This window comes from Phoenix dactylifera, unplaced genomic scaffold (genome assembly GCF_009389715.1).
Source record: "Phoenix dactylifera cultivar Barhee BC4 unplaced genomic scaffold, palm_55x_up_171113_PBpolish2nd_filt_p 000046F, whole genome shotgun sequence".
NCBI classification, from domain to species: Eukaryota; Viridiplantae; Streptophyta; class Magnoliopsida; order Arecales; family Arecaceae; genus Phoenix; species Phoenix dactylifera.
This window is the reverse complement of record NW_024067669.1, coordinates 1,470,058-1,486,554: the sequence shown is the minus strand read 5'-3', so window position 1 is coordinate 1,486,554 and position 16,497 is coordinate 1,470,058. Positions and strand designations below refer to the sequence as shown.

General features: G+C 38.6%; 1 protein-coding gene across 3 annotated transcripts; it reads right to left on the bottom strand.

Annotated features, from left to right (window-relative positions):
- Nucleotides 1-2,293: 2,293 nt before the first annotated feature.
- Nucleotides 2,294-14,530, bottom strand: LOC103711557 (homeobox protein knotted-1-like LET6). 3 transcript variants are annotated; one of them, XM_039116003.1, is made up of 5 exons: nucleotides 14,264-14,530; nucleotides 13,549-13,866; nucleotides 13,192-13,471; nucleotides 3,000-3,244; nucleotides 2,294-2,824 (listed from the first exon to the last, which is right to left on the bottom strand). In XM_039116003.1, exons 2-5 carry the CDS (start codon nucleotides 13,828-13,830, stop codon nucleotides 2,621-2,623), a joined length of 1,011 nt encoding a protein of 336 aa, XP_038971931.1. In that variant the 5' UTR covers nucleotides 13,831-13,866; nucleotides 14,264-14,530; the 3' UTR covers nucleotides 2,294-2,620. The 3 variants fall into 3 exon arrangements, with proteins under 3 accessions (XP_038971931.1, XP_038971930.1, XP_017699631.2); XM_039116002.1 differs by having other exon boundaries at nucleotides 14,323-14,530; XM_017844142.3 differs by lacking the exon at nucleotides 14,264-14,530 and having other exon boundaries at nucleotides 13,549-14,206.
- Nucleotides 14,531-16,497: the final 1,967 nt, after the last annotated feature.

Genomic DNA, 16,497 nt, shown 5'->3' with positions numbered 1-16,497 from the left:
ATTGAAGCTGTCCTATAAATTAGTTCATTTAATACTTCTCTTAGAAATACTGAATTCAATTTCTCTACAACCAGCAGGCCAACTGAGACTGCAACTAACCATTGTCTCATAAACTGCTAAGCCGCACCAAACTAGAATTTTGATTAAAGGGACTGATTAAGAATTAAATCAAAGAAGACAAGAAGAAAGAGAACTGGAATGAAAAGCTAATTTCAGTTGCTGCAAATAATAACATTCTCACCACCCTATTCAGACTAAACGAGTGATTGCACAGTCCCTTTGCACGGTTTAAGGCTTTAAGCTCATTAGTTTAGCCAGCCTTCTTACTTTTTGACAACCTTCTAGCCCTCACTCTCTGATATTATTCTGCCACAATGAAGGAATATCGAAAACTTTCTCTCTCATGTATCCAATCTCTCGACCTATTTTTTCTTCTACTACTACTTCTACTTCTTCCGTAAATGATGGCTAAACCGAGCATGACTGAAGAACGAGCTATCTATCTAGTCTTAGTGGATAGGGAATCTATCTGACAAGAAGCAACACCGCCTATGCAACACAATTGATTCCAACATGAATACTGGCCTATGTGAAAAATTAATTCACAAATGAAACATTTTGTAAATTTAGTTTCAGTATTCGATGCTGGCTTTATCTAGTCCCTTGCTCGCTTCGCTAGCTCCGCTCCGGAAAAAAAAAATCCCCTTTTGGCCATAAACTCAAGATATACTCAACAACTCAAAATTATATTATATATACATGAACACAGAATTCAACTTGATACAATATCTTAAGCTATTAGCATTTAAATCCAATCGTATACATTAATCCCTTCGGCCATATATCACTTCTGTATATTAATTGTTTCTTCTTACATCTCAAAAACTTAACCTGATCATGAAAGCTAAGCTATTATATTTATATAAATATATATGTTTTTTAAGTAGTTATTCAGAATTTGAACTTTCTGAAATGCAAGGTCTTAGAAACAAAGTACCAGCCAACAGTGCTGAAAGTTATTGGCAAGTTTACTCATGTAAATTAAAATTTCCATTTGTCTTATTTAGTCAATGTCACTAAACTTTCCATATAACCGATAATATATAAACCTCATTGGCCAAAAAAATCATGCTCGTGTACAGATATAAATCTATTATTACCTTTTTCAATGCGTAACATGGAGTTTGACATGATCTGTAAGTACCAGTATTTAACCCACTAGTTCACAAGAGAATGGAGAGATATAAATCTAACAAAAATCGAACAGAAACTATAAAATATTCTCATCATTACTCATGATTATTTGGTATTTATAAAGATTAACAATGACTGGTTTAATACTACCTGTTTGATTCAAAATTAAAGATAGTACTGAAAGGCTGAACTAGCATTAGCTGTTCTTTTTATTATAGTAGAAGATTGGGGTTAGGAGAATCAACGTTACCAAAAAAAAAAAAATCTTCACCATTTGAGGACTAAATGTACACGACATGCTCTGGAATTTCCACTTGTCATTGGCAACTATTTTAGCTTCACATCATTTGATTCTCCACTATTAAATCTGTTACAGACCTCAAACTCCCGTGGCAATCTGCCACCAGAATGCAACAAACATTTGATTCACCAAGAGATCTCAATCTTCCATCAACCATATCAGCTTTACAGGATTCCACCTAGTCCGGAGCAATACGAAGAATATGCATGGCAAACAAGATGGAGACACTTTCACCCTCTATCCTACCACCCGAAGGAGTCGAGATTAGTCAAAGAACCTCAAAGAAATTCGAAGTCTAACTTACTTCATGGATGTACTTCTGAAGCAATCTGCAATCAACTTCAACATACAGTCCATTTCCACCACCTTGTGACCGTCTCGGGTTAGCTTCCGAACGCAAGGAGTCGCATCGCATACGGAGTGAAATCAATTTCGAGACTTAAAAAGTATATCAGGTTTATTTCACAGTACCACTCCATCATAGACTCATCCTAAGATCTTTCTCGATTTAAGTTTCAAATCCATGATGTTCTTATCTCTTATGATCAACTTGCGTTTGATTCTTACTATTTTCTCCATGCCATGCACAAAAAATCAAGATCAAAATGCAACAGCCAATACCCTATGCATGGAACTGCATTATTGCTGTAAAAGAAGATTAAGATATCATAAGTACCCCACGGTGCAACACAAGGCAAACAAAAAACTGCATGCATGAAAGCTAACGGGGCCCATGCTCGTCAGACGGCACGATGAATCACGACAGAAGCCGTTCTTGATATATAAGACACCACCATGCATCAGAATAGAACTCCCAATACACGTTAGACATCAACGTGATGAAGCACAGTGGAGACAGTACCCAAATAGACACTACAATCCATTATTGCTACAGCAATCAGAAGAGACCCCAGAAGACACTTGGGCGGAACAAACCAAAGCACAGCGTCCAAAAGAACGTCTGCTCCAGCAGAACTACAGACGGACAATAACGGCTTCCATACTCATACATAGGTCAGCAGGCATTATGATAAGCGTCCAAGCTGCAAACACGTACAAACTCTAACTTACGTAGATCATACACACGAGTTCAGAGATGAGAGCTAGAACATCCATAGAGTGAAGTCAAAGAAGAGCCGGGGCACAGTCCAAGGGAAAGGGATTGCCAAGACTATTGTCCATGAAGTAGTGAGGATGCGCCGTGTCCATCACCACGAACTGCATCTCCTCCGACGGCTTCCAGTGGCGCTTCCTTTGGTTGATGAACCAGTTGTTTATTTGCTTCTGGTCGAGTCCCGTTGATTGCGCCAGTGCCAGCTTCTGCGCCTCCTGAGAAACCATAGCAAAAACCAAAGCACCATCCTATAGTCAGAAGACCTAGCCATTGTTATCATGGAACATAAATCATGCGTATATCAAATGATTTGATTAAAACTAGATCACTCGCACAAGATATGATGTGCAAAGTTGACAAGGATCACTCATGTTTGTATCGATAACATACCGAAGGATATGGCCACTTGTAGTGCCTATTCCACCAGTCAAGAAGCTGTTGCCGGGCCTCTTTGGGCAGCTTCCCTTTCTTCCTCTTCTTCAAAAATTCCTGCTTAAGGCTGCTGAGATAGCCGCTGTATTTCCGAAGGAGTTGACCTTTAAGCTCCCTGTCCTCAGCTTGAGGATCGACATAATTCTCAGATGCACCAAACTCTTCCTCAGATGATCCGTTCCTTTCCAACTGCTCCCCATACACTTGAGAAAAAATAGTCCAAAAATCAGATCGAAACTGTAAATGAAAAATGTATCATTTGAAAAGCTAGAGAACCTTGTTGCCAAGGAAAAAAAATAAAACTAACAAAACTAGGGCCCAACAGGTTCCTCCTGATATCACCTTCATTGCTTTATATTAAATAAAATTAAGTTTTTTTAATATTTATGTTTTTGAGACATGACTATGTTTTTATATAACCTGTTTATAGCTAGGGTTGTTGCAACCCGTCAGAGGCATGCGTACCTGCATTTTTAGTGGAACATCTGGGCAGTATATAGCAAGAGCAACCTAAAAATGCTCACAGCAGACGTTGCAAAGTCTTAAGTTTCAGCCAAATGGGTTTAAATACAATCAACAAACCATACAGGAGATGTGCAAAATGAGAGGAATAAAGACGATCAAAAATTCAGATGTTTGAAAGTCAACTACTTTATTACTCACGGATAAGATTAATGAAGAAAATAAATGCACAAAAACCAGAACAGAAAATGTGGGGAAACTTGCTAATGTTAATAGCCGGTAAAACAAAGTTTTAATAAAGAAGAATTAAGATTTTTTTTTTTTGAAAACTATTAGGCAATAAAGGCATTACTTGCCAAAGAATCTGCTATTCTGATGAAAATGCAGGAAGCATTTAGATATGCTTACAGGATTTTAAGAAGGGACAGTGCACATCTAATGACATCGTGGGCACTGACAATACAAACAGGAGTGATGCCAATATAAGTCTATATATATAAAAAAAAAATCTACTTTCACCACCTTCATTTTGAATCTGAATCTTCCTGCAAGCAGATCCTTTTGAGTAAATGTTCATGTATACTCAATTGGACATAACATCTAACGCTACAAGCCAAACATAAACAAGTGCCAGAAATCAATTCATATTATGTATAAATATAAGAATATCAAAATATGATGAGAAATATAGTTCGCATATTGAAATATATACTGGAATGATCCTTCACAATTTCACAACAAAAACACTGAAAAACACATAATACCACAAGTGTCTGCCTACACATCAACCATCTAATCAAAATATGTGTTGTTACAGCATTAGTCTTGGATTATAGAAAACGGTCACCAAAATTCTGTAACTTCTAGTGTTTAGCCTTAGAAAATAATCAACAGCAAATTATAAAACACAAGCCAGATCCATGGGTCATATCCCAGGTGCTAGTTGTTGGCTCTTAACTGAAATCTAATGATAAATTAGTGTCAATACAACTAGCCATGGACAAACATCAGTCCAGGGTATTCTTAGTCTGCTTCCTCACATGGACTAATCAAAAATGGTCGGAGCCCCTCTCCTCAGCAGAGAAGCCCCAAGTTCTACTTCAGTATGATGGCAGTTCCATGAATTTTGAAGAAAGCAAAATCAAATTAACATCTAGTAGCAATGCATAAGTGACTAAGAAAGTAATGTCTTTATGTAATGGATTTTGAAGACGCATGTATGGACTATACAAAGAAGTGACAATGTAATGCGTAAGTGTTATATTGAGAATTAGAAAGAGGTGGAAAAGAACAGGCAGCACATTTGATGTAGTCATGATTGAGTCTTATATGCTAAGTTTCACACAAATATGCTTTTGTTGTTGCTGCTGCCACTGCTGACTATTTATTGGTCTCCCCAGGCATACATTTTGACATAAATAGACATCAAGTGCTTCTATTGCTCTCTAGAAAATTGGTATCAGAACATATATTCATTAGATCCTCATAAACAACGTGCCAGAGTGTCGACTGCTGTTATGAAATTGATCTTGAGATTTTAGTCTCTTCTCCTTTTCTTGGTAAGGGGATTGTACTGTTTTTAAAAGAAGATATCTTTTTCTGAAAGGCATTTAATATGGTTTCAACACTACAGCAAACTAGAAAAAAAAAATTATGCAATCTTTTGAAGTACATGTAAATTAATTTGGACAATTTGTGTATAACCTTGCTGGTTTTAGTCTGTTGCAACCCCAAACATGCTTCATATCTCATTTTTAAGTGTTACTTGCATATCATAATGAATATTTTCTAATTCTAGTTTTCCTCTCTAACTCCTTGATTAATTCTCAACTATATATTTTTTTATTTCCCATGTTAGAAAATAAAAAATTAATAATAAGTAAAATGACTTAATTTTCACTATCATGCATAATAATGTAATTACACATAATCTGGTTTCAGAACCCAACACCCAAACAATGAGCATAAATTTCACATTTTCATTTTCTTAGAGAAAGAAAAGAATCCCATATTTTCAGGTTTAGATTGCACTACTATTTAGCCAAAGAGCTTCAATGGGAAAAGTCCACTTCTTCCACACTTCACTTTCACTCTTCCCCTAGTAAACATCTTAAAAGACCCCAAAAAAGAAGAAACCAGACAAAACTCTGACCAATCTTTGAACCATTGAGCCATTTCAAATGAAACTAAACAAAAGCAACCACAATAAAAGCTGAAATTGGTCGATACTACCAACACTGCTAATGTCAGACACCAGGTCAGCCCAAGCCAATCTAAAACTGAATATGTTGGACACAACATCAAACCTTGCTAAAAATCCTTGAGATCCTACTAGTCAACAATCACCAAGGAGGACCTTCCATGTAACTACCAGTATCTATGACGGCTTTCATTGATCTCCTTAACCTTCCACCAGGACTCATCAAGACTATCATTTCTTTCACTCATTGGAACTACTCATGCCTCTAATCATAAATAATGATTTTCCATAATATTGTAATTCAATTTTTGGTCATATCTAGGACTAAAATTTCTTGCAATTTTCTCCTCCCATGTGGACATTTTCATTATGCATATAAATTTGTTGAATCATCATTTCAAGAAATATGGTTACATCCAAGCTCTTGAATATCATATGACCTAAAGATGTTGCTGCTTGAAACTTGATGTTCTTAGATGTCTGAGCATTCACAATGTTCATTATAATGAAGGATTCAATCTAGTTAGGACGATGAGTAACTCATAAGAATAAGGTGAAGACTTTAAGTTCTTTTTAATTGCATGTTAAACTTCCACATGATCAACACAATCACACCTAAAATTATATTTTCAAAAATTTAACTAACTTTCATTAAAAAATCATTATTTACGTAACAAGTCAAAATAGACAGCACATTACAAACAACCAAATTTCATACTTTATATGGAGATCAACTTCCATTGTCGCTGAGTTTGAGAAGCTTGGTAATCGATCAAAGAAAAATTAGTGAGGTAAGGTTTACTCCATGTTTGTTCCTTCAAGACAAACACGGCACCACATTGTAGATGTTATTAATATATTTTCGTTTTGAGAGTCTTTAAAAATCTTAGGGAACCGTGAAAATAAATCTTGAGCGCACAAGCTTAAACTGCATTAGATAACTGAGGTCTCCCTAGGCACCAATTAATCAGAAGTTTTGTTGTATGATAGCCTTTTGCATAAAGTTGCCCCAGCCAGACTGTTGGCAACAATTTTAGAGTTCCAATAGCACTGACAAAAAGAGTGTAATCCTTCCCAATCACCAACCAACCATTCCATCGCAGCCATTTTCACCTTGAATGGGATCCACTTCCACCTAGTCCAAAATTTTCTTATTCCGACAGACTCAACATCATCCTTGCCAACCCCACTTCCTGTTGCAGCAATAGTCCCCAAACTGATAGGACAGAGCAAAATAAAACAGAAAATAAGCAAGCAAAGAGTAAAACACAGAAAACGCCAAGATTTACATGGTTCCCTCAAAATGAGCTACATCTACAATATGAAGATGCTGAGAGAGAATCCACTCCAGAAAAAATATATACAATAAATCCCCTTGCAATATTCATCCCTCGAAGTAATATTCACTCCCCTGAGAGAAACCCTTCCTTTTGGTAAATAGTGTAGATCCAATACAAGAGCTCACTGGCTAAAGCCTTTTGAGAAAAAACATCTAGCTTTATGTTGTAGAAGCCCTTTTCATCGCTAAAACTGTCCTCTAGCTCTGTCTCAAAAATCCATGCCTTCTTCTTTTGTCACCACAAACCTTACACTAGGGTCTTTAAATAATGACAATGATATTCATTGAAAAGAATGTGCCACTGAAATCTTCGTATCACACTCTAATAATAAAACCCCTAAGCTGAACTGATTTGCAATAACGGAACAAAGTCGATATTGAAATATATTATCAAGTCTCGCTTGCATGTGAGACTTGCATCATCCATCCGCCATCCCTAGAACCATAGTTACATCACCAGAGTTACTGTACCAATATACTTTATCACCTTCCTGTAAATAATAACCGGGCCTCACTCTTCTTCAATGACCAAAGAAAAACCAAGCGTCTTTCTCCAATTAAAAAACCAAGTCCATCCAAGAATCTCATGTTAGTGGTACAAGCCCAAAACATTCGCAGACCAAGATAATGAGCTTGCTAGACTTGGTTGACAACTAGGAGTGCTACTTGCGACTCTCTCAGCTCAAATGAGATCTCAAAACATACTCAAATAATTTCAACAAATTCATGACTTTGTCATGAATATCAAAATAAGACAAATTTCTCGACACTTATCAAGTATCAGCCCGAGCGAAACCTCCCCATGTCACATCCAATGTCTAAAAGCCTATCCATCAGCATACCAGTCATGCTGAGCACCACTTATCACAAATAACTAACTATAATCCAATTCTTTAAGCTACCAACTTTCCTTGTTATCCACAAAAGTCCAGAACCTCAAGGATCAGCAGGCAACCAATCCCTCAGAAATGTTGTTTCAGTTTGTTAAATAAAGGCTTGGCTTATTGGAAAACCATGTTAAGATAAAGATAGTCTTATTTCTTATCTCTTCCTTTTCTATAAAAGCAACTCCATAGAGAATGTTGACATGGCTGGTAATTGGAGTTCATTCACTTGAAGCAGAAGGGTGGAACTTAGTAGTAATATAATTTTGCTTGTTACCTATGTTCTTTTCTCTTCTCTACTTTATAGATATTTTGCTAATCACACCATGGGATCAAACTAACATGCGATGGTTATTCTATATCTTTTAGGATGGATCTTCCATGGACCGATCAAATATGGGTTATATGTTGGCTACGGTTCACAATTTCCAAATGCAAGTTGGCACAAAGCATGATGAGAATCACAATTCTCAAGTTGTACAAGAAAGTGGCAAACAAGTTGAAGCGGATCGAGAAAATGCCTCTTAAATAAGAGCTACCAAGCGATATGACAGCTTCACCTACATCCATGTTCAATATCTCACATTTTCATGCCCGTCACAGCAGACGAGTGAGAGAATGCAATCCCAAAGTCGAGTCTCTTCCAACAAAGTGATTGATGGTCGACAAAATCCAAAAGGAAAGCAAACGCTTAGATGAGAATTCCACCATGGCCCCTTTTTTCACCATGAATGGGATAAACTTTCAACTAGCTGAAAACAAAGGCTGCAAATGGGTCAAGTTGACTTGTCCAATTCAGTTCAGGCCCACTAGACCAAGCTTGATTGATTCTTGGATGACATGCAGTCAAGTTGTCGTCAAAAATTAGATACATTTTGAAAATTGGGGATATAACTCCTCTCTTATCCTACCAAATGCACTTTTGGCCAGCGACATAACCCAATTTCCCCACTATATCATGTGATAAGCTTATCCATGAGGAGGGGCGGATAGGCTTATTACCTCCTCCATCATAACCCAACCCTCAGGCCACTTTTCTATCCACTCTTAAGCGCACAAAATTGAGAGGGAAATTTTATCTTTGTGATAAAAGACAAATCATCATGAAAGCCAAAGTGTATTGAATGTAATCTATTCTCCCCCTTTTCCCCTCACACTTATTCCACTAACCAAATACCAAAGACGCTAATCCTATTGAATAAGCCCAACCGTTCTATAATACCCTAGTTACATCTTCTTTCCCTTCGGATTTTTTCTTATTCCCTCCAAGCAAGGTTCATCATCTCGCTACCAAACCCCATACCGGTGCCACACTAGTACAACATCGATACGGTACGGTATAAAAATTTTTTGACGTACTGAATGTTGGTACGCCATCCGTACCGAATACCGATACCAAATCGGTACGATATGATACATCCTGTACCATCCGGTTCAGGCCGGTATAGCATACCATGCCTCCAAACTTATTCGACAACCAAAAGCAACCTTAGTTTAATTGAAAATTTTAGTGATTTTATTTTTATTATCAATTATTATATCTTAGTCATAAAAGGATGGCTAAATGGTTGATTCCAACTATAGATCCAATCCGAACCTGAACCTGAATTGTTTGTGTTGAGTCCAAGTCATGCTTGACGCTAGCTAATCCAACCCAAGTGACTGGCTGGGTCTAAAGTTTCCTTTATGGACCCAACTTGACCAGACTCTATCAGCCAATGGGTGGGATTTGCAACAAAAATCAAGACCCAAAAACATAAACAGGTCAAGTCAAGGTCAAGCTTGCCTAGGACCACCCCAACCCATGTGCAACCCTACTAAAACTCTCTTTCCAACGGACTCAATCTCATCCTTACCAACCCAACTTACCTCATCCCTGTCACTAAGTATCATATCCAAACCTTCAATGTTATATCCAATATCTAAAAGCCTTACCAATCAGCATACTGGTCATGCTAAGCACCACTTATTCCCATAACTTACTATCATCCAATTTTTTGAGCTACCAGATCACATTATCCACAAAAGGCCAACATCTCAATAATCAACATGTGACCAATCCTTTTGAGAGGCTGTTCTAGTTTGTTAAATGAAGGTTTAGAATATCGAAAAACAATTCAAACACAATCAGCATAAAGATAGTTTTATGTTCTCATTCTTTTCTATAAAGTTATGTTGAGATGGCTGGTAATTTGAATTTATTTTCTGAAGTTAAAGAAGGAGGTTGAATTTCCTTTGTTATTTAATTTTGCTTGTTACTTGTGTTCTTTTCTTCTCTTCTACTTTCTAGTTATTTTGCTAATCTCATCTTGGCATTTCCATTAGTCAAGATCAGCTAGAAAAGATGGTGGCCTTAGAGGGAACATCACAAAGATGTTGTTAGACACATAACACAAGTTGCACAGCAAATAATACCAGACCAGGAGGAAAGATAAGCGAATTAGAACAAGAATTACTGCAAAAATAAAAAAAGAACAGGATCAGCATTTTTACTCAATTTTAGACCATAATTGGTTTTCTTTAAAAAAAATAAGCAACATTAATATTGGGTAAATGCAAATGGAAATTCACATGTAAGAGGTGCATTATTTTTTATGAAATGCTTAATCTTGATTCCAGTGGACACTTTAATAAAGGATTTTTTTACATTTTTAATTACCAAGAATTTCAATTATTTTAAAAACACTCTTGCTATATTTCATACCCTTGTTCAAATTTACCCAATTTTAATGTTGTGCAGTTATATGTCACAGTGTGGCTCAACTTACATACACTGGTAAATAAAAAGAAAGCTGCAGTCACAATATAAATTACATTTCCGATATATACTGGTCACCAATGATAATGACACAAGAGGACAGAAGTATACTTAAAATAGAATAACGATAATAAACAAGAAATGACTGATCTAAATAGTTTATTTCAAGAATTCAATAAGATAACTAGGGACCAATAACTTATAACAAGTATTTGATATTCAGCAGCTCATTTCTAAGTAATTATGCATTTATCTAGAATGCTTAATTCAAGCTGTGTTACCTAGATCCTCATGTCTAGCACCTAGAATGTGTTGGATACCTATCTAAATCAGATATACTTCAGACACTTAAATACTTGTGAATTTAACAGCAGCTTTTCAAAATAAGTAGAGAGTTGGACTTCAGAAAAGCAGTTTGATGTAGAATGGTCAAGAGTGTAGGTATTAAACTAGATTTATAAAAATGTCATTTCTCTAAAATCCTTCAGCTAATTGGATAGCATAGGTGAGGGAAAAAAATATTTAAAACTTTAACAAATAGTAGTTTTTATTTTAATATATGCAGTATATGTGTATATAATTACATTTTCCATGTATCCCGGCAACTTCTTTTTCACTTCCCGAGTCAAAACACTTGTCCCATATCCGAATCTAATTCCCATATCCGAGTCCATGCAATAGTGAATAAGCATATGCTTCTAAGACACAAGAATTGGATAAAAATATATACATACAAGTACATATATATCTGTGCATACATATACACCAGCACTTACAGCATCAAAAGCATATCCACCTTTTCATAAACTTTCTCAACTTTAGCTCTTGAAATATGGAGTGCTATCCCCCCAACCCAAAGCTTCCATTCCCAGCTAAGCACAAATATGATCAATAAAACTATGACAATGTTGTGAAGCAGTATTTATTCCACAGAAGCACCTTGGAAGATAAATCTGTTTCCTGGGTTGAGTGCATTCCTTTTAAAAAAAGCTACAAGTATCTTGAAAGAAAAAAACAGATTTTATGTGTTGAATGGATTAAAAAATAAAAACGAAGTACGCTGGAAGATAAAGACAGATTTGATGCGTTGGATGAATTTCTAAAAAAGAAGCATGAAATATCTTGCAAGAAATTACTGAAGTCATGTGCTGGATGGATCTGGGAAAAAATAGAAAAGAAAAGAAAGCTTTCATTTGCAATACCATGAAAATGAATCGCCTAACACAGGCTATAATAAACTAAATCTCTGGCTTAGACAAGACAATGTTATATTGAATTTAAGCATCAAAAGACAAGCCATACACTAAAGCAAAAAGCTTTCTCAAAGAGAAATTTAAACATCAAAAAAAGATAAATTGATTTGACATCAAAATAATGTACAAATGGGTATAAATGGAAGCCGGCTACTTGAATATAGTCCTATCACTCAACATCCTGAACAAACTCAACATCAATATGTTAATTAAAAAAAAGCACTATATTAAAATCTTGATGTGGCATAGAGAATGATCCAAAAAATGTGACATTCGAGGAGGGGAAGTAAGGATGGTTCAAGTTATTATGTAAATGAAATATTATCTTTATTTGTGCCCAATAATAAGGCATAAGATATTCAGAGTTTATGCAAAAGTTTTCTCAAGAGCCCCATGCGAACGTACTCCCATGGACAACCATAAATGCCAACTGAATTCACTTTCGCCAGAATACCACCTTCACTAGCGAGGTCAACCTAGATGATAAAATCACTCGACTTTAACAACCATACTGTAGAAACTAAGATGAGAGGAAAGGGGGCAAAAAAAGAGAAAAAATTTTATTTCCTTCAGAAGGCTTCTCTGTGAATCACTCTCCTGCAGATTGCAGGGAGGGTGGCAAAAAAAAAAAAAAAAAAAAAACTTGAAATGATGTTAAGAGAACTATACATCCCCCAAGAAAAAATAAACCCTTCGCAGCAAAATAGTCACTTTTATTGCTATCAACCTCGAGAATACCTGGCCACCAAGTGAAAATGACCCCAGCAACGAGAAAAACTAACGCCAAACAAAGGCTACCTGCGCTTCTGGGAAGGGAATGTTCAGGCTAAAAGGCGACCATCTGTTATTCCACGAGATAACAGACACACCATTTCATGATGATGCGAGTACCATACATGAAATATATAGCCAGCTCCCAGATTTCCTGGACCACATTCATTTGGAAGAAAGATTATAATAACTAAAAAAAAAGCTGGAAGACATTAAGTCACTCCAGGTGCATGTCAACCAACAGATCATACTTTTGATGCAAGATTTTGTATGAGCTAACGACACATAAGAATGTTACAGAAAGTAAGCACATCCCCATGGATATGTCTAACTATAATATTAATGTCATCTCTCTCTCTCGACCGTAGAAGAGCGGACATAGATCTCGACAACATAAGTATATATAATAGAGAGAAAAAAGAAAAATGAAGAGGGGGGGCGGCTGTGAAAGAGATATGGGAGATAGAGAGAGAGGGAGTATACCTTGAGGAGGAGGGGGAGTGGAGAGGGAGAGGGACTTAAATTGGGAATCAATCCGAGAGAGGAAAAGCATGGCTTCCTTGAAAGGCTTGGAGAGCTCCTGCTCGTACTTGGTTAACATCTCGCAGTAGGCCTCCATGAACTGGTCCAGCGCCGGATCCTCGCCGCCGCCGCCATTCCCTCCATCCCCAGCCGCCGCCGACGAGGACGAAGCCCGGCCCATCATCAGCGACGTCGCGCACGCCTCCTCCAGCCTCGCCACCACCTCCGGCGGCGCTCCCACCTGTCCATATTATATGCATATAAAGTCCAGCCTGCGTTCTTTTTTTTTTTTTGGTTCACATGTTTTTTCCTGTATACCTTGTGGCAGTTAACGTAGGCGGAGAGGAGTCGAGGGTACTGAGGATGCGCCATGATCTTGGCCTTGATGACGTTGTTATCATAGTCCTCGCCGCCGGCGTTGCTCGGCGGGGGAGGTACGAAGAGACCGTTGTTGGACATGTGTGGAGTTGGTGTCGGAATGGAACGTGACGCCATAAGAGGCATGATCATGAGCGGCGAGAGGCCGCTGCTGCCCTCGCCGAAGCCGCCCATCAGGCACGAGCTATCGCCGCCTCCGCCGCTCCCGCTCCGGCCCTCCATTTCTCTCGTCAGAAAGCTCTCTCCGTGTGCGGGATGCTGGGAGAAGATAGAGAGAAAGAGCGAGGGAATGAGCGTGGGAAAGAAAAGAATAAATAGGGGTTGGTATATATTAGGCTTTTATGATGATGATGATAATTATTTCTTCCTTTGTCTGGTAACTAAATGGGAGCTGCAGCGTTTTTAGCTCTGGGCTGGGGAAATGCCTTTTATCCCCTACTCCCGGGTTTTTTGCTGGTCGACACTGGCCACTCCTGCTGCTACTTTTTGCCAAGCCGTTTCACAGGGAAAATCCTATGTTGCAGTCTCAATTATTAATGGCCTTCTCTCTCTCTATCCTTCTTGTGTGCATGGGCTAACATTTGGGGAGGGCAAAACTTAGATTAATCTCTAATGTTTAAGAAATGGAGGTGGAGAGCGGGAAGGGGAACTCCACCTGCAACCTTTCCTTCCCAACGTAACCAAAAGAAAATGAGAGAGAGATCAAGAAATAACTGTGACAGGAAACTCCCGCCTCCTCGTTTGCTGCACTTCCACTGAGATTAAGATGAAAGAGAGAGAACAGGGGTTGATAGCAGTGAAACTACAGTGGATGGAAGGAGGAGGATGAGTAAAGTGAGGCTAGCGATGGATAAATGAGTGATATAAAATTAATATTCACCACACGACAATCCACGAGGTTGGAGAATATATGAGCTTTGAATGCGACGGATTGCACCTCTCAGTGCGCCCTAGACCCCTCCCTCTTCCTTATAGCTAGGTGCTGGGGTGGTGGGCCCTTGATTCCCCTGCCCTGCCAGTTGCCTATCTCTCCCTCCCTCTCTCTCTCTCTCTCTCTCTCTCTCTCACCCCCCTCTCCTCAGTTTGATCCATAAGACACCAAACTAAGCCTCAAGCCCATCTCTCTCTCTTTCCCCTCCCCTCCATTATTGCAGCACGAGGGATTGTATCACACGAGCACTGTGGTAGTGAATTTTATTCGATAATTTTTTTTTTGATATTACTTTAAAATACAAAATGAAGTCGTACTTACTGCAGCCAGAAAAGCTGGGAAAGGTATAGTGGGACAGTGCGAATGTCTCTAGCTGTCCTTCCACCCCTTCTCTCCCTCCTCCAGTTTCTCTCCCCCGGCACCCTCCTCACTCTCTTTGCGCTCCCACACGGCTAACAACAAAGTGAGCCCCAAAATGATCCGAGAGTCGCAGCACAACACCCGAACCATTTTATTCCTGCTGTGCCAGTTGAGTGGATGTCCTTTCTTGCTGTCCGAAACGCTCCTCGCTCGAAGGATAGAAGCTGGTGGTATTTGGGTGAGGTTTTGCTCCGTCGCCGCTTCTATCCAATATGACGCACGTTTTGGTTTTATGTTCTAACAATTTAAATCTTTTGGAGTGAAAAAAAAGGAATATATAAGATTCTGTTCAAGTATGTATTAATTTTATTGTACACCAAAAAAACTTGCACAACCATATAGGATCAAAAAATTCTAATAATAATATCTAGCGTTTTTTTTTGAATTTCTACATAGTTACGTGCGCATCATAACCAACTTGGCACAAGGTTCATATGAAATAGGAAATAATATAGCATAGACTCTTACGAAACTAATCAAGATATATATATTTGGATTTAAATAGAATTGAATTCTTGGATTGGAGAGACTCAAATGGGCATATGTGGCTATAAGTGATGCCTTCCCATGCTGCCCTGAGCTCGGCCCCTATAGCTATCACTCTAGCAGTGCTACGTCCTTCTGTAGCAATCAGCCGTGAGTCGTGACTCCTGATCACGAAATTCATATTTGCTCTATCTCCATCGCCCGAGACGCTACCATCGAAGTTCACTTTAAGATGACCGAATGGTAGAGGCTCCTAAGAGACAAGGACAATCTTGGGCGCTGTAACAGTAGAAAGAGAGTCCCAAATATTTTGACCATCCTAGATAGAGGTTGTTGTAGTAGCCCTGGCAACCTCAACAGTCTGAAGAAGAGCTCTCTCCATCGCACTTCTCAAAGACGCCCACTTATCTTCAAAGACTCGGACGTTCCTATCCAACCATATATGATACACTAGATACGCACATGTGACTCCCTGCCCCATTGTTCACGAGCTCCACATGGCAACCCTCATTTGGCGTAGTAGATTATCAGCAGATCAGATGGCTTGAGGCAAAGGGAATGCAACCCACCTCCAGATATGAACTGCTCACGGGCACTCAAGCAGAACATGACTGATGATCTCCTCCATATCATAGCATATACCACAACTCGGAATGATCTTGACTCTCCTCCATGTCAACACGCTCCTAGTCGGTAAACAACCCCACGCTATCTTTTATAGAAACAAGACTATACGGGGGTGAACACGCATCCTCCAGATTCATCTACTATCTATTTGCCTGACAGCATCCCCTTCCATCACCTCCTATAAGTCCGTGGCCCGCACCTTGGACCTACATGTGGCCGCTCAGACCAACTTATCCCTCGTTTCCCTCGTAGAAAACAGAATGGCCATAATGTTCTTGGCCAGCTACTCCCTGAAGACCTCCCTAATTAACAGCCCATTCGATATGCTCCTTCCAAGACGATCTGATCGCTGACTCTGCAGCCCTCCAACTTTGCTGAATCAACCAGAGTCGGCCCTCGACAAAGCAGCGGCTTGAGTATCCAAT